The 25727-nt window shown below is 40.8% G+C and overlaps 1 protein-coding gene across 4 annotated transcripts in view; it reads left to right on the top strand.

The window, feature by feature from the left end:
• TYW1 (tRNA-yW synthesizing protein 1 homolog) overlaps positions 1-25727 on the top strand; it is a 222014-nt gene that overhangs the window by 57545 nt on the left and 138742 nt on the right. For all 4 annotated transcript variants that reach the window (XM_060032201.1, XM_060032199.1, XM_060032200.1 and 1 more), the window contains 3 exons: positions 51-169; positions 1697-1806; positions 15384-15561. In XM_060032201.1, coding sequence (XP_059888184.1) covers positions 51-169; positions 1697-1806; positions 15384-15561 — 407 coding nt within the window. The remainder of the gene's footprint in view (positions 1-50; positions 170-1696; positions 1807-15383; positions 15562-25727) is intronic.

The following is a 25727-nucleotide window of genomic DNA, read 5'->3' on the forward strand; positions in this document are numbered from 1 at the left end:
CTTGCTGTGAGGACTTTATTCAAATTATCGTTTGTTTTGTACTTTCACAGTCCATGCTCCGAGGGAGAGGAGGTTGCTATAAACATACGTTCTATGGCATTGAAAGCCATCGTTGCATGGAAACTACCCCGAGCTTGGCGTGTGCAAATAAATGTGTCTTCTGTTGGCGGTAAGTAAAAATGAATGGCCATGGTGACCAAATATGTGATGATCTGTAATAATCAATTTCTGCCCAACACTGTACTCAGATTTACCTAAAGCTCTGTTGTTTCTGTAATTAATCCCCTTTTTCATTCCTAATATTATATTTATGCATTTGTTGTTTTTTTTCTTGATCAGTTTTATCAGGGGCTTGCCAATTTTTTTTTTTTTTTAAAAGATGCTGCATTAGGTCTTCGTTGCTGCATGCAGGCTTTCTCTAGCTGCAGTGAGTTGGGGCTACTCTTTGTTGCGGTATGTGGGCTTCTCATTGTGGTGGCTTCTCTTGTTGTGGAGCATGGACTCTAGGTGCGTGGGCTTCAGTAGTTGTGGCACGCGGGCTCAGTAGTTGTGGCATGCGGGCTCAGTAGTTGTGGCTTGCAGGCTCTAGAGCGCTGGTTCAGTAGTTGTGGCGCATGGGCTCTAGAGCGCAGGCTCAGTAGTTGTGGTACGTGGGCTTAGTTGCTCCACGGCATGTGGGATCTTCCCGGACCAGGGCTTGACCTGTGTCCCCTGCATTGGCAGGCGGCTTCTTAACCACTGAGCCACCAGGGAAGTCCTGCAAAAGTCTTTATTACTCCATTTTTGGAAGGATATTTGCACTGGGTATAGAATTCTGAGTTGACAAGTTTGTTTCCTTTATGCATTCTTTCAGGTGTCATTATAGTTTCATCTGGCTTATTTGTTTTCTGATGAGTTTTCAGAAATAATTTTTAACCTTTGTTCTTAAGTAGTGTGTCCTTTTTCTCTAAGTTGAAGGTTTTCTTATTTTCTTTTGTTTTCATTAGTTTAGATACTGTATTTTTAGGCTGTTTTTTTTTTTTTTTGCGGTACGCGGGCCTCTCGCTGTTGTGGCCTCTCCCGTCCGGAGCACAGGCTCCGGACACGCAAGCTCAGTGGCCATGGCTCACGGGCCCAGCCGCTCCGCGGCATGTGGGGTCTTCCCGGACCGGGGCACGAACCCGTGTCTCCTGCATCGGCAGGCGGACTCTCAACCACTGCGCCACCAGGGAAGCCCTAGGCTGTTTTCAAAATACCCTGGTTGTTGTTTTGCGAGTTCCTTCGATCTGTGGTTAATTGTTTCTCATTAACTTTGGAAAATTGTTGGCCATAATTTTTCTACATTTTTTTCTGCTTTGTTCCTTTCTGGGATTTCAATTAGGTCTTCCCATTGCACTGCCTCTCAGAGAGGGTCTTGCAACAATATTCTACTGGTGGTCGTTACTGGATGCTTGTTGGCCTGGTGTTGTATGGCTGCGAGAGGGCTGCACGTTTTATATTGTCCCGAGTAAGTCTCAGTCTTGGCCAGGCACTTGCCATCTACCCCTCTCTGCTAGGTGTCATGACTCAAAATAAGTTGTAAACTACAACTATAAATAGCTGAGCTTTTTGTAGGAAACCAACCCTGATTTTATAATTATATGGACTCCTTCATAGGAGGTAACTAGCTGAGGTTTAATGCAGGGAGTCCTTTAGAACTTCTGCCTCTTTTTTCTAGGCACCACACCAATCCAGTGGGTACTGAATGGCGGTGGAAGATGGACCAGCCTGAAATGATCTTAAAGGAAGCCATTGAAAACCATCAGAACATGATGAAGCAGTTTAGAGGTATTTATTATCCCTCTACAAAGGGATGCTAATAGCCTGAATTAAATTGGCAGAGGAATTGCCTCCTTTGGCAGGATTTTGTCCTTGCTGGCAGTTCTCATATAGGAAAGTGAAAACTTTGTAGAGATATTATATATGTCTTGGCCTTTTTAGTTTTTACTAATAACTTTATATCTTATATGATGGGAGAATTAAAAAACTTAATTCAAAGCTTAGCTATTTATAATGTGGTACACTCAGCCTGTGAGTTTTGCCTGGGAGTATATCCTCATTCTTCCTAAAAACTTTTGCTATTGTTCTGTCTTGTTGGGTACAAAGCAGCCTTGTGGATGGACTGAGAATTTTAGAGCACTGGAAAATTCTTAAGTAATATCAGTTGGTATTGGGAAAGCATTTTTGAATAAATGCCTTACAAAAAAGGAGGGTTAATATTAATCAGATTTCCTCCACATGATCCACAGTGATGTGTAGAATTCTGCCACTCAGTTTCTAGAATTTCCTGATCCAGTTGTGTCTCATAGTTCAAAGTATTTGACTCTACTGGAGATGGCTGGTTCTCAAGCTTTAGTGTGCATCAGAATCGTGCATTAAAGTAGAGATTCCTGGTCTCCTTCCCCAGAGAATGATTCAGTAAGTCTGAGGTAGCAACCGAGAATGTGCATTTTGAGATTTCCTGGTGGTATCGATGTTATTGAACTGGGGACCATACTTTGAGACCCACTACCGTAGATAGATGTGGAGGACTTGTAAAGTGATATAACGACAGCTGCAGATGATCAACTGAAATAAATCTATTAGGTTCCCTGTTAAATGTGCATGCCTCTGTCTCCACCTGCCACTTGTTAGTCCTCTCCTCTTTATCCTTTCCTTTCATATACAACAACAAAGAAGATGAATTGCAACCATGGTTGTTTTGACATAGGCCCTCTTGTGGTGCTAGCATCATCAATGGGAGTCTTTATAAACCCCAGTAATTAGCATTTTGAAGATCAGGTGATTCTTTGATGCGAAGAAATTTGTTCGGTCAGGTCACTGCTTCTTGAGGTCTCAGTGCTTCTGATGTTGTTTTCCTAACATCACCCAGCAGTTCTCCAGGTCTCAGTGACACTGCCTGGGTGTCCGACAAATTTAATTCAATCCTGACACTGTCTGGAGATAGCATCAGGCCCCGCAGGTTAAGGATTCAGTCCTATAAGACTGCCCCCCACTTCAGCTGCCAATCACAAGTCTGGGATGTTACCTGTGCTTCTGACCAACTGGCTATAAATTGGAAGTTCCCACACCCTCCTCCTTGGATTCCTGGTTTGTTAGAGTGGCTCACAGAACAGAGAAACATTTACTTATTTTTGCCATGTTATTATAAAGGATATATAGAGGTCACAGAAGAACAGCCAGGTGGAGAAGTACATCTGGAATGGTCCCAAGGCCAGGAGCTTCTGTCGCCATGGAGTTGGCCACCCTCCTGGCATGCTCACCAACCCAGAAGCTCATCAGATCTTGTTCAAGAGACTATAGAGCTTAATTTGTAGCCCCCTCTTCCCTTTCTCACAGGTCTGTGTGGTTGAAAGTTCCAGTCCCTTAAACACTTGGTCTTTCTGGTGACCAGCCCCAGCCTGAGGCTATTTAGGGATCCTGCCCTATGTCACCCCATTTGCATAAATTTAGGTATGCTCAAAGGGGTCTCCTTATGAAGGACAAAAGACACTCTTACCACTCAGGAAATCCCAGGGGTTCTAGGAGCTCTGTGTGGGGAACCAGGAACAAAGACCAAATCTATTTGTTATTTTTTACCGCGGTACTTCTTATTACTCTTCTGATTTCCTAGGAGAAGTTGGGAAAGCAATGCAAATAATGATTCAAGATCAATAATAATTTATAAAGGATAGTCAGTTATACCTTTATTTTATTCTTTATGAATTTTCTAGGGAAAGTTGCCCTGTACATTTGTGTGTGTCTGTGTATGTGCTAACCTATTGTACATCTTCAGAGATGCTAATAAATATTTTAATATTTCATCTTGGCTTTTAGTCTCAAGCATTTTTTTTTTGAACAAGTCATTTTCTCTTATTTGGATAAAGCAGTGTCTCTTACCAGTCTTTTGGAAAATTAAATGAAACTGTGTGGTGAAGAACTAGGAAGTCTCCACATCAGGAATTTATTAGCTTTTCTTAGACTGTTTGTTGATTTAGTTAATATTATTGATTGTTGATCTTCAAATAAACCATATGCCTTTTAAATAAATTTCAAGGCAAAGTCTTGTTTTCTTTTGGATAGTTACTAGTCAGAATTCTCCAGAGAAACAGAGTCAACACACCCACTGTGTGGGTGTGTGTGTGTGTATATATATATATATATAGATAGATAGATAGATATAGATTGATAGAGTGAGATTGGCTTAAGGAATTGGATCATGTAATCGTGCAGGTTTGGCCAATCAAAAAGATAGATTAAAAATAATCCATTGGGGTAGACCAGCAGGCTGGAAATTTAAGAAGAATTGCAGTTCAGATGCAGAGGCAGTCTGCTGGCAGAATTCCTTCTTGCTTGGGGGAGGTCAGCCTTTGTTCTTCTAAGGCTTTCAGTTGATTGGGTGAGGTCCACCCACATTAGAGAGGGCAGTCTGCTTTACTCAAAGCCCACTGCCTTAAACGTTAATCTCATCCAAAAGACACCTTCATGGCAATATCCAGAATAATGTTTGACCAAATATCTGGGCACCATGGCCCAGCCAAGTTGACAGGTAAAATGAATCATCCCTGGTAATAATATCAGAAACAGGGAAATGCCAGTAATTTGTCTTTAGAGTCTAATCAGTTTCTTTTGGTTTAGTGCCTAAAGAGTCAGTTGAACCCTTAAATAATGGGGTGATGGCTGAAGATGTGTGTTTCCTGGACATCTGGGAATCTCCCTGAATAAACTGTGTCCCAGGGGACTTGTATGGGAGGAAGCAGTCCTGAGGAGTAGACATTCATTTTTCCATTCCGAGATGTCCTTGATACAGAACGACAATCTGAGTTTTGACGGTAATTTTTCTGACAGGAGTATTTTTGCAAGTGCACTTTAAATGGAAATAAGAGATGAATAAATCATGAGGCTGCCTTTCTTCACGTTAATAACATGTGTTAGGTGAGGTCGGTGAACACTAGTCTTTGTTGTCTGCCTAGCTTGTTGGAGGGTGCAGAAAGGTATACCTGGTTAGTAACCTTGTGCTTGCCTTTTTTTTTTAATATTTATTTTTATTTATTATTTATTTATTTATGCTGCGCTGGGTCTCAGTTGTGGCACACAGAATCTTTAGTTGCAGCATGCAGACTTCTTAGTTGAGGCATGTGGACTCCTAGTTGCAGCATGCATGCGGGATCTAGTTCGCCGACCAGGGATCGAACCCGGGCTTCCCCCGCCCCCCACATTGGAAGGGCGGAGTCTTACTCACTGGACCACCAGGGAAATCCCACCTTGTGCTTGCTTTAATCAGTAGGTATCTCAGATGGTTTGTCTTTAGGTATCCATGGTGTAAGAGACAAAAGGGTTTTAAAACATATATATATATATATATATATATTGTCTTGTAGGGGGAGGACAGATACAGGATTGCAGGGAGAAAGGAAGAGCATGTCTGTGAACAAGTGAATCCTGAGTAGGGGTGAGAATGCCTAAGGGGGTGAGGGTGACCGCCAAACATTCAACAACTGCCATTCATTTCATCCTTAGAAATAGCTTTGATAGAGTATCTACTTTGCCCTTGTAATTCTCACAAAGGATTCTTTTTGCATACCTTAATTAATTGACTTGACAAAATGTTACCATGTCAGCAAATCATGTCTTTATAGAATCGACAATAAATTTTCTAGAAAGGTTTCCAAATTGGAACTGGTTGATATTTGTACACTGACACTCTTCAGGGTACCAAAGCAGTTTTTCTTTAAAGTAGTAGTAGAAAATAGGTGTATATTTGAAGGTGTGATGGGCAGTAGACAGGTCGGCACATGGGCATAAAGGAGCTCTCATTATATTTTCACTAAGATGAGAACTTCCTTAGTTTCCAATTTTTGGATGGTGGTGACTATTTGTTAATGCTTTTTACTTTATTCTGTGCTTAATCAAGACATTACTTTTTTGAAAATCTGTCTCATTGCTATCATAACCAAAGCAAATCCTGCTGTGAAACTATAGTATTAGAAAAGGAAAAAAAAAAAAAACTAATTACCAAAGGATGAAATACATAATTTGTAAGAATCCAAAGTTCTTCTGGAAGACTGGGGTGGTCTACGATACAAAAATGTTAATTTTTTTCTTTTTATTATAACTTTGGCAAAATGATAGAATTTTAATATTTCAGAGTATTATGTTTTCTATGTTCTTGGCTCTTGGCAGTAAGTAATCTGGTGTTCAAATTGATAGTTGTTTACTGTGGGCATTCAACTTGGCAGTGAGATTTTATAACTTCACTCAGTCTTTATCAATGGTTATAATCTAAAGTTTTCTTTTTTAATGAACCTGAATTCCTCCTGCAATCAGTGAAATCTCTATATTCTACCTTTTATTCATCCTTAAGGGTATAAATAAAACAGGTCACCCTCCTTTCTGGATAGTCAGCTTCAGGGTGAGGATGGTGAGACTAATGCAAGTGACTCTACCTCTTCTGAACCGAGTGCCGTCACCTGGGTGCAGCTCTGACACACATCCTACTTTTGGATGGTAAAGATGCAGGAACGTAACTAACTCTAGATTTCATATCAGCCCCTGGTGGAGAGTCTATTATTTTTTCCTAGTTCCACATTTATTCCCTTTTTAAAATTTACAGTGCTTTATTTTTACCCTTTAATATACCATGGTTATTTTTCCTTACTAATAACATGAATTGATCTGATTTCTTTTTTTTAAATTATTATTTATTTATTTTATTTATTTATTTTTGGCTGCGTTGGGTCTTCTTTGCTGCATGCGGGCTTTCTCTAGTTGCGGTGAGCGGGGGCTACTCTAGGTTGCTGTGCGCAGGCTTCTCACTGCGGTGGCTTCTCTTGTTGCGGAGCACGGGCTCTAGGCGCGTGGGCTTCAGTAGTTGTGGCACGACGCTCTAGAGCGCAGGCTCAGTAGTTGTGGCGCGTGGGCTTAGTTGCTCCACAGCATGTGGAATCTTACCGGACCAGGGCTCGAACCCATGTCCCCTGCATTGGCAGGTGGATTCTTAACCACTGCATCACCAGGGAAGCCCTGATTTCTTTTTTAATCTAAACTTCTTAAAAAATCGTATTATGAAAATGTCCAAGTATACACAAAATAGAATGGCACAATAAACCCCCATATCCTTTTCTCCCCTATTTAAAAATTGTCAAAATTTTGGCATACTTACTTCTCTATCTCCCCTTTTTTCTTTGCTGAAGTAATTAAGACAAATCCCAAGTATCACATTTGCCTTCAAACTTCAATATGAATCTCTTTTAAACATTAGATTTTTTTCATCAACACAATATCATTATCACAGCTAATAAAATTATTATTATTTTTAACATGACTGTTTTCTTCCAGGTTTACTGAGGTACAGTTGACATATAGCATTGTGTAAGTTTCTTCCAGGTTTACTGAGGTACAGTTGACATATAGCATTGTGTAAGCATTGTGTTTTCTTCCAGGTTTACTGAGGTACAATTGATACATAGCATTGTGTCATGTACAACATGACAATTTGATATATAGACAGGCTGTGAAATAATTACCACAATATGATTAGTTCCATTTCCTTCTTAGTTTGTCATTTTCTGGGTATCTCCACTTTAGCCTTTCCTTAGAGGTCACTCATTAATAGTTTCCCTTACTCTAGCTTGGAGTCCTGTTTTACAGGGTGCTTTCCTAGCCCGTGATGATCACCCGCTCTCTCCTATGGGTCTGGTTCAGTCATTTGATGATCGTATTTTTGCGTAGGATGAGACTTGTTGTGCGTACTGTTGTTTTTGCCTCTGAGTGTCCAGCTTTAGCTGAGTGGCCAGCCTTGAGCACACTTTGAAGATATACTCATCTTTTAAACATTCCCTTTTCATGCATCTATTCTCAATTCCAAGGGCAATCACTGTCTTTTCAGTTATTTCATTGATCATCAAAGCAGCTTTCTTCCCATGACTTTTATTAGCTTTCCCCTTTATATGCATGCAACATTAACTTTACATTGATTACAAGTAGGTCAGAATTACAGTGCAACTCGGCCTTTTTTCAAAATGCTCACTGCCACCCTCTAAATACCACCATGGCAGGGAGAAATAGTTTTCAGAGAATGGAGTTCAGGTTTCTTTAGCTCAGCTTCCCATCAGTTCAGCTGACATCAAGTGAGTGAACCCTCTCTGTGAGGAAAGTCCTCGGTGCTGAAGGTGCAAATGTGAAGGTGACATCATTTGTTGCTAGATGTTTTAATCTATAGTTTAAGCTAGAAGTGAAGTAATGCGAAAAATAAAGGGTCTCCAACAGATGGTCCTCAGGAACGAGGTGTGCTGAAGTATACATCCAGAAGGAATGTCGGGGAGGCGGGGAAGAGAACACCGCCTGCTAATTGTTTTCCGAAGTTTATTTATGAAATAAACATCATGGTAGAAGTGGCTGTATCAAAGATATATTATATATGACTTTCAGCCAGGAGGGGTTCTTAGGAACATCTTTGGCCAGGAGCTATATTGTTATTTGAGAAGAAAGAAGAAAATGTTTTATTTCTGATTGGTCCAATCTTTAGAAAGAGGAATACTCACACATATCAATTATACCTCAATTTAAAAAAAGGCATAAGAAAGTATTCAGAATAGAGGGGGGGGGGTTAATCAACCCCCAAAGGAATAGGAATACTCTACATTGAACCTTATATCATTTTTTAAAAAAATTATTTATTTTTGGCTGTGTTGCGTCTTCATTGCTGCGTGTGGTCTTTCTCTAGCTGTTCTTAGTGGGGGCTACTCTTCGTTGTGGTGCGCAGGCTTCTCATCGTGGTGGCTTCTCTTGTTGCGGAGCACCGGCTCTAGGCATGTGGGGTTCAGTAGTTGTGGCATGCGGGGTCAGTAGTTGTGGCTCACGGGGTTGAGAGCGCAGGCTCAGTAGTTGTGGTGCACGGGCCTAGTTGCTCCGCAGCATGTGGGATCTTCCCGGACCAGGGTTTGAACCCATGTCGCCTGTGTTGGCAGGCAGATTCCTAACCACTGCACCACCAGGGAAGCCCGAACCTTATATCATTTTTATTTCTGGGTTATTCAGCTTATTGCTATGACCTTAGGATAAAAATTCTGGAATCTTAAGTTTTTGCTTTGGCATCTTTCAGTGAGGTAAGGAGTGCTTCCTAGTTAATATGATGACTGTAGTGAGTATTCAGGATCAGGACGCTGTTCAGGCTGAGAAATGTCACAAAACTTGCTTAAGAAAAAACAAAAACAAAGAAAACTAACAACGACAACAACAATAAAAACCTCCAAACCGAAAAACAAAAACAACAACAACAAAACAAAACCAAAGCAGAGTTTAGAGGTGAAAGGGATAAGGTTTAGGGAAACATGAAGTGAACAGGCTCTGTGTGTGTGAGTGAGAGAGAGAGAGAGAGAGACAGAGAGACAGACAGACACACAGTGGGAAATATCCCTATAGATTTGCTACTGAAATGTAGTGTCTGCTGTTGCCTGGGCTGTCCTCCGGCCCCAGGACTGCTTTCCATTAGAAATTTGGAGGATGTCTTAATTTCTGACATATTTCTTTGAGGACAGTGAAAGACAGCATGAGGTTGAGTCCCTGAGGGCCTTGTTTTTGGAGGAGCACTGTAATCGCCTCTGACAGTGAGCATGAAATAGAAATGTGCTTCTTGAAGGAGAGAACCAAGGTTTTACATATTCTCAGTGCCTTACTTTTGAGAAAATTAGGATATTTTAAAATCCCAGAATTATTCTTTTAAAGCCTTACCCACAGGCTTTTTCTTGGTCTTGGTTTTTGTTTGTTTTCGTAGGTGTCTGATATTTATTAGCTGTAGCTCTCCGAGAAGATAGCAGTTGATCTCTTTGCCTGTAAGTTTTCCTCATTCTTCCCTGGTAACGTCCTTTGTTGGTCCCTCTTCTTTCCTCAGATATGTGATTGCGTAGACTTAAGTCCTTGGTCCTCTTCTCTAACTGCCTTTTTTGCCTTGGTAATCTGCTTCGGGCCCTTGGATAGAAATACCATCCATTCCGCAAAAATGTTTATTTCCACATAGGCCTTTCTCCCAGAATCCAAACTTGAATGTTGGACACACATTCAGCTATCTAACAGACATATTAAACTTCACGTGTCCAAAGTTGAACACATGGTATCTACCTCCACCCCCCCCAATACTTGTTACCCCCATGTTACCCCTAAGGCTTTCTTACCGCCAACTTGTCTCAATTGATGGTGACTCTTGCTTAGTCCAAAAACTTTATAGAAATCATTGACACCTGTTTCTCATAACCTACATCCAATCCATTAGAAAATCCTTCAAACGTACCTTCAGAATAGAGCCTTTGACTATACCTTTGAAATAGGCCCAGCTGATAAGCCCTTCTTGCCACCTCCACTGCCACCACCTTGGTCCGAGCCACCATCATTTCTTGCTTAGATTATGTAATATCCTTGTGGCAGGTTAGCCTCTCTGCTTGCCCCTCTGTTCTCAACATAGCACCCAATGTGATCCACCCTTCTTAGGCCACCCTTCTCAAAACCCTGCCGTGGCCATCCATGTTACTCAGATTCCATGGACATGTCAGCATCTCCCTGCTGTCTCGGGTGGGGGAGGGAAGGCAGGAGAGGCAGGCAGGCACAGTCGGTGTGACTTTATGTAAATACATAGCAATTTCTGTCTGACTTTTTTGCCTTTTCATTTCTCTAAAAGCGTTTCTATATGGTACCAGTCCTTCTTCCACCACTTGCTTTAGTCTTGGTGCCCGTATCATAGGAGGAGGGTCCATGTCGTAAAAGAAGTCAAAAGCAGTCTTGAATAATCGAACGCTTCTGAGATTGCCTGGTGTCCATTGGCTTGTGGCACTGCTTCTTCTCTGTCTTCTTCCTCGTCGTCTGGCACTGGTTAGGAAGCGCTCATCTCCATGCAGTCATCTTCTGTTCGCTCCTCTGGTGTGGTGTCTGCTAGCTCTTGAATTTCTCCAAGACCCATATCTTGAAGCCCCACCTTTTTTGTTGTTGTTGTTGTTAACTGTATCCACAATCCCTTTCGTGATTTCCTTGATTGGCTCTGTTGTAAATCCCGTGAAGTCATGCCCAACAAATAGACACAGTTTTCTGTAGCAGGAATTTATTGTTTTTGGCTTGATGGCTTTCACACATTTTTCTAGAACAAGGATGGCATCTTCAGTGGTGTAACCCTTTCAGACTTTCCTAATGTTCTGTCTGTCAGGGATCTGACAGTCCTTTCCGTAGACTACCATGTGTAATGAGCCTTAAAGGTCCTTCTGACCCCCTGATCTAGAGGCTGAATTAGAGATGTTGTGTGTGGGGGCAAGGAGACCACTTTGACGCCTTTGGTGTTGAACTCATGGGGTCTGGATGGCCAGGGGCATTGTCCAATATCAAACGATCTTTAAAAGACAGTCCCTTACCAGCAAGGTACTTCCTGACTTCAGGGACAAAGCATCCATGGAATCAGTCCAGAAAAAGTGTTCTCATTGTCCAGGCCTTCTTTCTGTACAACCAAAAGCCTGGCAGCTGGTTTTTATCTTTTCCCTCCAAGGCTCAGGGGTTAGCAGCTTTGTAGAGAAGGGCAGTCGTGATTGTAAACCCTACTGCATTTGCACAGAACGGTAGAGTTAGCCTACCCCTTCCTGCCTTAAATCCTGGTGCTGGCTTCTCTTCCTTACTAATAAATGTCCTTTGAGGCTTTTTTTTGCACCCCAGAATAGAGCAGTTTTGACTACATTAAAAACCCTTTCCGGCAGATATCCTTTCTTAATGATTTTCTTTGCTGGGAATTCCTTTGCTGCCTCTTGGTTGGCAGAAGCTGCTTCTCCTGTTACCTTGACATGTTAAAAACCAAGCCTCTTTCTAAAATCATCAAACCATCCTTTACTGGCATTCCATTCTCGAGCTTTAGATCCTTCGCCTTCCTTTTGCTTTAAGTTGTCATATAATGATTTTGCCTTTTGACTCATATTCATCTATAGGTATGCCTTTTTTATAACAATCCTGCACCCACATAAAAGCTGCATTTTCAATATGAGATACAAAGGCGTTTTGCAAAAAGCGCAAGGTTTTCACGCCTGCTCGTGTAGCTGCAGCGACAGCTTCATGAATTTCCTTTTCTTTTTTTTTTAACAGTGGTCCTTACACTGGACTCATTTATCTTGAAGTGGCAGCCAACGGCAGCTGCAGATCTGAATCTGCGGTACATATCAAGCCATTCACCCTCTTCTTGTCATGCGATGATTTTTCTCTGCTTCTTGGGAGCACTTACAGCATCACTAATGGCACATCGTGTGGGTCCTGTGGTGTTATTTCAAGGTTCATAGGATTGCACAAACATGATGAAAACTACCAGAGAACTGCCAGAGATTGCCTTTTACTGCAATTTGCAATTGACTGGAGAGATGAACTGCTCACGTGGAGATGATGAGCCTCACGTGGCGTGGCGTTTCAAGCAGATACTTTGCAACACTTGCGCTCAGTGTGGTAGCAACAGGAGATCCTAGGAAATTATTACTGAGATACAGTCGGTACTACGGTTAATTTTGTGCAGTTATGATTTAATACTGCAACTTTACGTTCGTTTACATTTCTCTGCACTGGGAATGGTGCTATGTGTGGTCCTTAAGTGTTTGTGTGAGTACGTTTTGATACATTTTAACTTTTTAAAAATTTATGTGTATTTGGGACTTCCCTGGCGGTCCAGTGGTTAAGACTCCGAGCTCCCAAGGTTCATCCCTGGTCGGGGAAGATCCTGCATGCCGTGTGGCTGGCCAAAAAAAAAAAAAAATTTCTGTGTATTTTATGGTAGTAAGTGATAAAATAGACAAATATCTACATATATTTTATGCATTCGTGATATACCTAAGTTTTTCTTAAATTTTCTGGATATTTCTGTGCTGTGGGGGGCATCTGCTAGTTTTTTCAAATTGTCACAAATCTCCAAAAAATTTTCCTGTGTGTGTGTGTGTATACACACACATATATATAAAAATCCACATATATGTGGGCCTGCACAGTTCTAGCCCTTGTTGTTCAAGGGTCAACTGTATGTTGAATTGAATGGAATTACCATTTTATTTAAAATAATGGAAATAATTGAATTTCTATTTCAATTCATGAAATAATTACTATAATAAAAATAAGATTTTTTTGAATGCTTATGTGCTGGGCCTGGTACCAGACCTGTTATTTCATGTGGCTTATTTCGTTGAATTCTTATAACTGTGTGCATGTGAAATTCCTATCTTATAGATTAGGGAATGGGTGTAGAGGGGGTGAGTGGCTTGACCCAGGAGACAGACCAGCCTAGTGGTAGAGCAAGAATTTGGACCTGGTGTGTCTGACTTCCAGTGGTTAGGGCCCGGCCACTGCTCAGTCATTCTGCTTTCTGAGTTTTAGGTTAATTTTGCAGTTCTGATTAAATCTGCCCTTCTACTCATCTCCCAGCGAGATTAAAGTTACTGATTTTTTTTTTTTAACAAAAAGGAAATTTTATACTTAATGCTGAGTTGTCTTGGTAACACAGACTGCGTTACGGATCAAGTTTCATTTAAAACCTTGATTCACTTAAGATATTAGATTTCAATAACTTAAAAAATTATTCATCCCCCAAATACTGACATGAAATACATTCTTAGAATTGCAGTTAGGTAGTCATAAAAGAAGATAAAAGCTGCCACTTTTAGATTGTTCTGAGTTTAGCAGGCATTATGTTGGTTTGATGTCCTGGGTATTTACTTGCCCTTGCTTATTTCCAAGTAGATTGTGTGTGTGTGCCTGTGTGTGTGTGTAAAATAAAGTCACTTCCTGGAAACTAAAGCACAAGCAAGCAGTGAGAGCTAATAACTTCATTTTCTCCAGATTTGTTGTTGTTGTTCTTTAAGGTGATAGTGACTGGGATTTAATCATTTTAAGAAACCAGGGTAAAGGTGATGAGAAGAAAAACTCCTTAATGAATGTTTTTTTGTGTGTGCTAGGCCCTCTTCTAAAGCTTTTCCATGCATTATCTCATTTAATTCTAAGAAACATTCTTTGGGCTAAGTACTGCTTACAGTCAAGAAAACTACTTTTCAGAGACGGCTCATAAATGACTTGAGAGGGAATATGAACGTGTTTCCTCCTACCTCCAATCTCGGTGAGGAATCTGTATCCTTTAGAGAGAATGTGTTCTTCAAAAAGAAACTAGCGTAATGGATAGAAATATCTGAAGTAAAGGAGATATATTTTTATTTGCCTTTTTAAGCAATTTCCAAGTCTTTCAAACTGTGTGTTAGATTGAGGGACTTTCAAGCATGCTTTCTATTTTTTTTTTTTTTTTAATGCATGCTTTCCTACAGTACATCGAGTCTAGAGCAGTGCTGCTTAACCCATCCTGTCCACTCTAATCACATGGGGAGCATTTAAAAAATACGGATGTCTCAGGCTCTCGTCCCTAGAGGTTGCGATTTAATTGGCTTGGGATACTGCCTGGACACTGGGATTTTTTAAAGTTCTTTGGGTTATTTCTCAATGTCTAACTAGGGTCGAGAACCAATGGTGTGTGGCAGTGTGGCAGTGGATCCCCAAACATATTGGGATCACCTGGGGAGCTTCAAAAAGCTCCTGATGCCCCTGCCCCTCCCCCAAAGATGGTGATTTCATTGGTCTGTGCTGTGGCCTGGAATTTGGAACGTTGACAGTTCCAAGGTGATTCTAGTTGGCATATAAGTTTGGGGGCTTCTGGTTTATGCAGTGGTTTTTCACTTTGGCTGCACATTAGAATCACCTGAGGAACTTTTAAAGCTCCCGTTACTCTGGCTTGCATTCACTCCAGTTAAACAGAATCTTTGGCAGTGGACCTAGGCTGCTGTAGTTTACGATACTCTCCAGGTGATTCCAATATGAAGCCAAAGGTGAGAACTGCAGGCTTCTTTTTCTCTCCTCTCTTCTTTTGGACCGACTGCGTTTCGTTTCTCAATTCAAAATACCTGAGGAACGAAGGCGGCAATGATTGGTATAGGAGAGGCTTTCCTTATGCAGCTATATACTGAGTTCATTGTCTTAGACCAACATGAAAGAATGCAGAGCTAAGCAGATTATGGAAAGTAATACATTCTGTGTTCCAAATAATTAGCTAATAACAAAGTTAGTTTTGCCTGCTTGTATTGATGTAGTTTAATTAATACTAAAAGGAAGGATGAGATTGCTGATATAATAATTCTAGGTTTTTTTTTTCTGGTTTAATAATGTTAGGGTTGCCCCCCGCCCCCAGGCTCTTGTTTTGTAGTATTTGGTTGGTATCAAAAGTAATTTTGCCCTCTAAAATCAAAGAACCATTAAGAAAAATTTTTAAATTTTTAATTAAGAAAAATAAAAGTGATGTCCTCTATCTGTGCCTTATTGAGCTTGTTCCTTTCCACCATGTTCTCCAGGAGTGCCAGGTGTCAGAGAGGAACGCTTTGAGGAAGGAATGACAGTAAAGCACTGTGCATTATCCCTTGTGGGAGAACCCATCATGTACCCAGAAATCAACAGGTTTTTGAAGCTACTCCACGAGCGAAAAATCTCCAGTTTCCTGGTCACAAATGCACAGTTCCCTGCGGAAATCAGGTGAGTGGTCCAGCTTGTTAAGATACTGCTGCTTGACTCTGTGTTTGACTGAAAAGTAAAACTAACAGGCATTAATATATTCAGAAAGGACTTACTGATTACTAAGTACATACAAATGTTGGCTTTGAGGGGCCAGAGCTCCTGCTTTTAAAAATCCATTCTATCGGGGAAGATAACATTAGTTTAAGAAATAGAGGCACAGATAAATTGCTGGGGGAATTCAAAAGAGAAAGCAATTTTTTTTTTAGATGAGAGAAGCAGGGTAAAACTTCTCAGAAAAGGCTTCATTAAATTTGGATCTTAAAGTATGGCTGGGATGGGTACTTGGGGAGATAGGAAACTGTGGATTTTTAATAAGAACTGTCCGAGAAAGTTACAGAGTTGGGGTATTTGGGATACCATTATGTAAATATAGTTGATTAGGACCACAGAGTGTGCGAAAGAGACTGGCAGCTGGAACCCAGGTTGGAAAGGTTGGGACAAGGTTGCAGATGACTTCAAATGCTGTTCTTTAGAAAGAGCTTGCTTTCTGCAGAGTAGTCTGCCAGCACGGTATAAAAGTGGGTGAGCCAAGAAGCAGGAAACTGGATAGCAGATTATACGTTTGTCTAGGTAAGAGTTAAAAGGATGAAAGTAAGACAGAATGAGGAGTCTTAAAAAAGGTATCACTGAGGCATGATAAGCTTGGCATACTGTTTGTATGGCTCTGTGAGCCCTGCACAGAAGAGGACTTAACTGGTGACTCGGAAAGTTCCAGCCATGTTGATTGCTAGGACTGTGGGGCCCTGTAACAAACAGTCGAGGGATCGTGTGAGGAAGAAGCGGGTTTAGGAGGTAAGATGATGCGGTTGGTTTGGATGACTCGGAGGGCTCTCCAGGTAGAGATGACCATCTCCTGGGACCTGGAAATGACCTGATTTTGCATTATACTTGAACTATACACATATTACAGTACCAAAAACATTAACTTTTACTTGGTTGTTATTTACTTGTGCCTTCTTCATTAGACTGTGAGTCCCTGGGCCAGTGACCCCTGCTTATTTATCTTTATGCCACTAGTATAATTCCTGGCACACTGTAGGTGCTTGGTTTAGAATTTAGCATCATAGGAAATCAAAGAGTTGATTAAAATTATTAGTTACCAGGCAGTAAAGTGAAAATCAGTAACATTGTCACAAAGATAGCTAAAATATTACTTTTTGAAGTTGTATAAAAAGTTAAAAGGGAAAGGTTTTAAAAAAGTCAGTGTGTACATTTTGCATAGGGTTACTATTCCTTTTTTTAAATTTTTATGTTAAGATCTTTGACTTTTCAAATGGCTCATGAGGGCGGGGTTCAGATAGAGTGGTGTTGGGATACACACACACACACACACACACACACACACACACACAGAAAAAAGGAGTCTATCCCAAATTTAAGACATGCAGTCGTCCCTGGTATCTGAGGAGGACTGGTTCCAGGACTCCCTGCAAATACCAAACCCCACTGATGCTCAAGTTCCTTTTATAAAATGGTATAGTGTTTACATATAACCCACGCATATCCTCTCATACACTTTAAATCATCTCTAAATTATTTATAATACCCGATACATTGTAAATGCTCTGTAAATAGCTGCTGGCACATGGCAGATTCAAGGTTTGCCTTGGGGAACTTTTTGGAATCTTTTTTCCCTAGAATATTTTTGATTTGTAGTTGGTTGAATCCGTGGTTGTGGAACCCTCGGATACAGAGGGCCTACTGTAATGCCTAAAAAGAATTGAATGTTCCAGGAGTGGCATGTAAGCTAATAACCAGAGAGGGTGATTCATTGTTTGATAATACGTGGTATTCTTTGTGAATGCCATCATGGATTGAGGAAAATGATAGAGAATTAAATAAGATATGTACTTGAAAGTGGTCCAAGAGAAAATGGAAAGAGAAATTTCCTAGGTGCAGATAATATTGTTTTATTTCCGTGAATTAGGAGGACTCTAAATACCAATTGTCTCTGGTGTCCTACAGAAAAACAAGGCTATGGATTTATTAATATAGCACGGAGATCGTGAATTTTGGAAGTTAACCTCTAATGTTGATGCACTTTGCTCATTCAAATCAGCTGTTAGATGAACCTCTTGCAACCATTTTATCTTTGAGCATACACTAGGAAGTAATAATGTTCTCTGGGTGGTTGGCTGTGTACTAATTATTTTTTTTAATAACAAATTTCTAAATTACTACAGTGCCTAACCCATACTCTTGGTATCTTTTGAAGAAGATCCTGACTTTGTCAACTAGCCTTCCCTTGACCCACATGCAAGCATTACATTCAGGCTAGTGGCCTTTTCAGGATGCTTAACTTTGCTTTAAAAGGATCTCAGTCTCCCCTCCAGCTCTAAAGCATATGGCTCTTTGCTGACAGTTCACTGAAGGGAGTTTTCACAGTGAGTGGTCCTCGAGGATTTGTTGAAGATAGAAGCAGACACCTTAGGCAAATGAGAAAGCTTTTGCATTCTAGGTAGCTTTATGTTTTTGTTTGTTGACGTAGAGGCTAATTAATAAAAGTGACAAGAATGTGTAAGACACTTAATGTTAATGATAGATCTGGTGGTGATTGCACACAAAAAAACCCCTTTCTCTTGAGAAAAAGCCTTCTTAGTTCCACAAAAGCAAGTGCCTTTATAATGGTATTTTTTAAAATTTAATTAATTAATTTTATTTTTAATTTTGGCTGTGTTGGGTCTTCGTTGCTGCGTGCAGGCTTTCTCTAGTTGTGGCGAGTGGGAGCTACTCTTTGTTGTGGTGCGCGGGCTTCTTGTTGCGGTGGCTTCTCTTGCTGTGGAGTGTGGGCTTCAGCAGTTGTGGCACACAGGCTCGCGGGCTCTAGAGCTCAGGCTCGGTAGCTGTGGCGCACGGGCTTAGTTGCTCCGCAGCATGTAGGATCTTCCCAGACCAGGGCTCAAACCCGTGTCCCCAGCATTGGCAGGCTGATTCTTAACCGCTGCGCCACCAGGGAAGCCCCTGTAATGGTATTTTTGATCGGCGTAAAACTGATATATGATACACTGTAGCATGTATCAGTTATCTTTTGCTGTAACCACTTGCCTTAAAACTGAGTCAGTCAAACTAGCAACGATTCATTTAGCTTGTAATTCTGTGAATCGGCTGGGAGGTCTTTTCATCTTGGCTGGCTTTGCTGGTCTCAGTGTTGTTCATGTGTCTAGTCAGTTGGCAGATATGCTGGGATGGCTGGTTTATGATGGCCTTGCCTGGGACAACTGGGACCTCTATTCGTGTAGCCTCTTATCCTCCAGCAAGTCTGAAGTTGACCACGTGGTGGCAGGGTTTCAGTGAACAACAAGAAAGGATAAACTCCAACACACAGGCATCGTTCAAGCCTCTGCTTGTGTCACGTTTGCTCACTTCTCCTTGGCTAAAGCAAGTCACGTGGCCAAGCTTGGAGTCAGTGAGGGGCACTCAAAGCTACATTGCAAAGGGTCATGGGTACAAGGAGAGGGAGAGTTTATGGCCATGTTTGTACTCTACCGAATAGCACAGCAGGCTGTGCTTTGTACAAGGAGGATAACCTTGAACGTACCAGGACTCGGTCTTTTTCAGGAACTTAATTAATCATGTGGGAAAGCTTGGAGAGTTCTTGAGACCAGAAGTCTCAAACTGGCAGTTGATAAGGAGTAGGTTTTATTTGTCCTGTAGCATGTTTAGAAACTTTTTTTTTCTTTTTTTAGCCAACATTTAAAATCCAGAAATTTTTCATAAAAGAGATTTCTGACTTTGGAGAAAAAGACAATCTGGCAAAAATTGTCAAGAGCCAAGTATGAAGTGCTGTTTTTACAACACCAGAACACTTCACTCTTATCTGTTTTTTTACTCACAACACTTCTAACACCGGATGTGTGTTTTTTTCCCCACACCAAGCAGTCCTCTAATTCTCTGCAGGCACCAGCTAGGTGTCCTGCAGTTCAGTTCCATTCTGACACTGTCTCCCTGGAGTTAGCACAGACCTCACAGGGTCAGGACTCAGTCCCAGGCTGCCCCCTGCTTCAGACACCAGTCACAGTCCCGGGCTGCCACCTGTACTTCTGATGAACCGACGGTACATTGGGGTGTCGCACAACCCCTCTTTGGGTTTGATAATTTGCTAGAACAGTTCACAGAGCTTGGGGAAAACAATTCAGTTACTGTTACTAGTTTATTATAAAGACTACAACTCTCAAACATCTGGATAGAAGGGTTGCATGTGACAAGATGTGGGGAAAAGGGCCCTGGGCTTCCCCACCCTCTCCAGACACATCACCCTCCCAGCACCCAGTGTGTTCACCATCCCGGAAGCTCTCTGAAGCCGTCATTTGGGAGGGTTTTATGGAGGTTTCATTAGATAGGCAGGATTGATGAAATCATTGTGATTGGTCATTGGTGATTAGCTCAACCTCTAGCCCATCTCCCTTTCCTACAGGTTGCAGGGGGAACTGAAAGTGCCAACCCTCTAATCACGTGGTCGGTTCTTCGGGCACCAGCCCCTCTCTGGAATGTGTCCATGGGCGCATCAGGAGTTACCCCATTAATATAAATTCTTGTATGGTTGAAAGGGGCTTATTATAGATAACAAAAGGCACTTCTCACCTCTGTCACTCGGGAAATACCAAGAGTTTTAGGAGCTCTGTGCCAGGAACTAGGGACAAAGACTGCATGTGTGTTCCTTATTGTCTGACAATATCACAGCAAGGAACGGCTGTCTTTTCTGTAAAGCCTCTGCTTTTCAGTTTGCCACGCTCTCCACCATTTTACTGTCTCCTCAGCCCTGAGGCTGAGTCTCATCTGCCACCTGTCAGAGGGATCGCACTGTAGATTCTCTTACAGCAGAGAAATTTCTGTCGCCATTTCTAACAGACATGAAACAACGAAAGGGAGACAGAGTACCACATACAAGAAAAATGGGAAGCATCTTGCTTTGAGTAAGGAAAGAATATTCTTGAATGTTTCACATGTAGTCTGTGTTTTGGTGTCCAAAGAACTTCTTTTTCCTTTAAAAGTGGCTTGCTTGGGCTTTCCTGGTGGCGCACTGGTTAAGAATCCGCCTGCCTATGCAGGAGACACGAGTTCGAGCCCTGGTCCAGGAAGATCCCACATGCCGCGGAGCAACTAAGCCCATGTGCCACAACTACTGAGCCTGTACTCTAGAGCCTGCGAGCCACAACTGCTGAGCCCGTGCGCCACAACTACTGAAGCCCACGTGCCTAGAACCCGTGCTCCACAACAAGAGAAGCCACTGCAATGAGAAGCCCGCGCCGCAACGAAGAGTAGCCCCTGCTCACCACAACTAGAAAAGCCCACACGTAGCAACAAAGACCCAATGCAGCCAAAATTAAATAAATAAAATAAACAAATTTTTAAAAATAAATAAATAAATGTATTAAATAAATAGCTAAATAAATAAAAAAGTGTCTTGGTTGACTCACATTATATCATACTTGGTTCCTGCAGACATGTGAGTTTAGGACTCTTATTCTTGAGACTGTATGATCTATGCTTGCATTCAGCCCTGCAGTCAGAAAGGCCCATCACACCTGGGTATCACTGTCCCACTGGAGCACTCCCTGTCATTACTTCCTGTAAATTGTTCTGTGCTAAGATGTCAAAGACCTACGTGAGACATCTTGCTAAAAGTAGACCATGTTGTAAGGTAAGGAAGTTGTTGAGAAACACTGAACCTAGTTTGTGCTTACTTTGTGGACATTTGAATCCTATAACTGTGTCTCTTTATGAGCATGAGAAGATTTAGAGTCAAATGTTCAGCCCTTTGTCGACTGGCTCACTCTTAGCTTCATCTTTAGTTCACTTCTACACGATTTCCTTTTTTTTAAATTTTTTCGCAGAATCTTTTTATTATTTTTAAAAGATATAAAAACAACTACTCCCATCAGTAGCAATACAAGGTTTAACATTTTAACCAGATTTTCTCAGGCTTTTTTCTGATACCTTTAGTAGCTAATTATTTTGTCTACCCCTTCTTCTACACGGTTTTCTTAACTATTTCATATTATTTTTAAGTTTACATTTAAAATCTTAAATTTTTTCTTTTGTGATAAGTATAGTTAATTCAAAGCTTTCTCCCTGCTAGCAGGCTTATCATAAGAAGACAGAGCTGTGTTCCATTTTTAACTATGACACGATTAACATTTAACTTCCTACACCTACCTCCTCCACCACCACAGAATTTGTCCCCGTGTACGTTTACTTTTGAGCACCTTCATTGAAACTATGTGTGAACTTTGTTTGTTCTCTTACTTCTTCCACTTGTATTTCTGTTATTTTGTTTGCTCTATGTTTTGTTTTCTCTAGTATTTGCTAAGATATTCACTATATGTGTTAGAGAACCTCTATAAATTGGACATCTCTTCACATATTAGTTAGTAAAATGTATCAAGAAATACATTAATTTTAATAAAAATAAAGTTTTCTTGTATGTATCAGCTCTACGTGGCTATAGGTAACAGTTACAATGAAATGAAGATTGATTATAAATACTACCTGATCCTTTCAATAGAAGTTTTTTTTTTTCTCCCAGCCTGTTTTGTTTGTATTAAGTTTAAAATATAGTCTTCTTTTGTGTCTGTGAATTGATGGGACACTTTTCAAAACTATGCTTTTCTGGATGGGCTAAAAAAAAAAGAGAGACAGGCAGCACAGTGAAGTGATGAAGAGCTTGTGCTCTGTCTAGAAGAGACCTGGGTTTGAATCTTGACTGTATCTCTTGCTGTCTTTCTGACACTGGGAAGGTAACCTCTCAGTGCCCAGTTTCCTCATCTGTAAAATGATTGCAATAATAATGACTACCTTATAGTGGCATTGTTAGTGTATGAGATAATATATGAAAAGCACCTTGGAAAGGTAGGCTAAGTAATATTGGTCAAGTATACTTTAAGGCAAGAACCATTACTTGAGATAAGATGGAACATTTCTTAATTATAAAATATTAAACCTACCAGGAACGTAAAACAGTAATTCAAAATTTTTCAACAATCAGTAACATAATCTCAAAATTGGAGATTTTCAAAATAAGGAGAAATAGTAAGTTTTTAACACATTTCTCTCACACTGATAAAACAGGCAAATCAAAATCAGGAATAGTAGTGAAGATCTGAACAACTAAATTAACAAATTTAGCGTGTATTACAGAAATAGAGTATTGAATTGAGAAACTTTGGAATATAAATTCCTTTTAAGAGCACAGAAGTTGCTCTCAGAAAAATTACCAAATGGCCATATGCTGGGCATTATAGCAAGTTACAAGAAAGTATTGCAATCATGTAGATCATGCTATGTGAACACAATGCAATTAAACTATAAATCAGTACAAAAAGATAACTAGAATATTCCAATATGCTTATACTTTAAGCAATGCACTTTTCATTTGCTTATGGGTCAAAGAAGGAATATTGTGATGAATTGTGATGGAAATAAAAACAAAACTTGTTTGTTGGTTATTAGGAATAGCAGAGTACAGACCTTCAAAACCTACTCTTCTATAAAAACAGTGAGAATACCAGCAAAAATTGTCAGAATCAAATTCTTAATCAGAGGTATGCAACAATCTGAGGAACGTTTTTTTGCCCCCAGTAAATAGTATTCTTATTCTCATGTCAAAAAAGTATTTCTAGGGAATTTCCTGGTGGTCTAATGGTGAGGACTCCATGCTTCCAGTGCTGGGGGCCTGGGTTCAGTCCCTGGTTCGGGGAAGCTAAAATCCTGCAAGCTGCGTGGCGTGGCTAAAAAGAAAAAAGAGTGTTCCTATGATATGCATTAACAATACAAGAATATTTTGAATACTGCAGTGGTCTTTTTTTCTCCCAAGACTTCTTGCAACAGTACACTAGAATATTTGATTTTTGGATTCTGAGAAGCCAGTGGCTAAAGTAGAAACTGAAGGCTTTTGTTGAGGGGTATGTGTGGGTATGGGGATGGCCCTTTTTCTTTGGATCCAGGCTGTGTACAGTAAAGAGGAAGCAAAAAACAACTAAGTTAAATTAAAAAAAGATTTGTCTTTTAAGGCTCAGGATTGAAACTTAGCTTAGAAATGGGTTAAAGTAGGCTGTGGTGGAAACCCACTGTTCCTCAGAAAATTAGCTGAATTGCAATATGAACAGTAAGATTTGTGATGTGTTAACATGTCCTTATTCCATTCCAACTTCTCCAGCTCTGCAAACTAGTAGCCTACAGTCGTGGTAAAAACCAGTAGCCTGGCAGCCAGGGGAAGGGACAAAACAGAGTTGGAACTCTTTCAAAGTCCCATTCCTGGAGAACTGTCATTATATGGTATGTGTGGCAGTTCCCTGGCAACTCTCACTTACAGGGGTTGTGTTTGTTACAAGTGACTCAGAGTTTGTCCAGCACTGAAAGCCTTTCTCTCCGGTGTTTCTCATAAGCAATTATCAGTAATTGTTTAACTTCACAGCTGCCTGAGGCAGCAGTAACCGTTGGGGCAAACAGGAAGCTAACCAAATACTTAAAAGGAAAAGCCAGGGAATGAGATGTTTGTAGGGGACTTTGAGAAGCTCCAGCATGTTCCTGGAAATCTAGAAGACCATGTACACGGGCAGGGCTGTGGGTATGCCAGGGAAGACTTGAAAAGGCCCTATTTGCCCACCTCCACTTGATACATTGATGTCTTGAGCAGGTAGACAGTGAAAGCTAAGGCACAGTTGTCAAATGCCTGCCTGGACATCGAAGGCGTGCCCTAATATACACACATAGAGCCCCTCAGCAAAGGCTAGGAAACTTATTTTTTTTATTTTTTATTTTTTTGCTGTGTGCGGGCCTCTCACTGTTGTGGCCTCTCCCGTTGCGGAGCGCAGGCTCAGCTGCCATGGCTCACGGGCCCAGCCGCTCCGTGGCATGTGGGATCTTCCCGGACTGGGGCATGAACCCGTGTCCCCTGCATCGGCAGGCGGACTCTCAACCACTGCGCCACCAGGGAAGCCCTAGGAGACTTACTGATTGAAGTCATTTAAGGATATCTCTGTCTGATCCTTACCTGACCACTAAGCTAATCAAACAGGGATTTTAGCGGTTAAACACAACCAAGAATACAGAATTTACCAAATTAGTTCAGTAACAACAAAAACAGCAAGCAGACAGAAAAGAAAAAAAAAAAAAAACCCTGGGTTGGGAGATACCTGATTTAGAATTGCCAAATGATATTATTTAAAATGTCCAGCTTTCGTAAAAAAAAAAAAAAACATGAGCTAGACACAGAAACAAGAGACTGTGGCCCATAACACAGGGAAGGAAACAGCTAATAGAAACTGTCCCTTTTTTGGATAGATTTCACATATAAATATTGGATATTTGGGTCACTTCGGTTATTTTTTTGTCCAATAGGCGCATCAAAGTTACTATTGAAACCTCTAGATTTCTTGAAAACATAAATCTCTCTCCCTTTTTTCCTTTCTGTAGAGATGAGGAGGTTTCATTGTAGGTAGGATCTTGATATGATTATTGATTATTCTGGGTAGAATGAGGCCTAATCTCTTCAGGAAGGGAAGAAGGGAGAGGGATTTTTATGTTCAATTGCAGTGTTTTTCTATATATGATCATTTATAACTCAGAGATTTAAAATTAGCCGGATGAAGGGTCATCACAAAAATCATATCAAGATTCATAGGGTATTTTCACTGGGGATTGGGCTCAGAGTTATATATCCCTTTTATTGTATAGTCCTTTTTAATTGTTCTCAACAGCAATGTGAGATTCTGAGACACAGGAATTATGATGATGGTTTTAAGGATATAACTAAAATGATCCTGTCTCTGAATAGAATGGAGACAGACAAATGACTGTGCTTGGACCCTCATCGTCACGGGGAACAGAGACCAATAGCAGGCAGACATAAGATCCCTGAGGCTCAGAAAATCTCTCCAGTGTCCTTTTACTCCTTTTGAGCCCCTTAGGAATGAGCTCTACAGTTCCTTGGGGTTTTCCTCTTCTCCATTCTTCCTCTGATCCCTGGCCAAAGAGCTATAAAATTCCTGATTGTAGCATCTCAGACATTTAGTAATGTCAAAAATTCCTTATTGCTAGTGTCAATGTCCAGGACTACTTTTTTTTTTTTTTTTTTTTGCAAAATGGTGGTGGTTTGTAAGACATCTATGGCCTTTGGAATTTAC

This window comes from Delphinus delphis, chromosome 15 (genome assembly GCF_949987515.2).
Source record: "Delphinus delphis chromosome 15, mDelDel1.2, whole genome shotgun sequence".
In the NCBI taxonomy this organism is placed as follows: domain Eukaryota; kingdom Metazoa; phylum Chordata; class Mammalia; order Artiodactyla; family Delphinidae; genus Delphinus; species Delphinus delphis.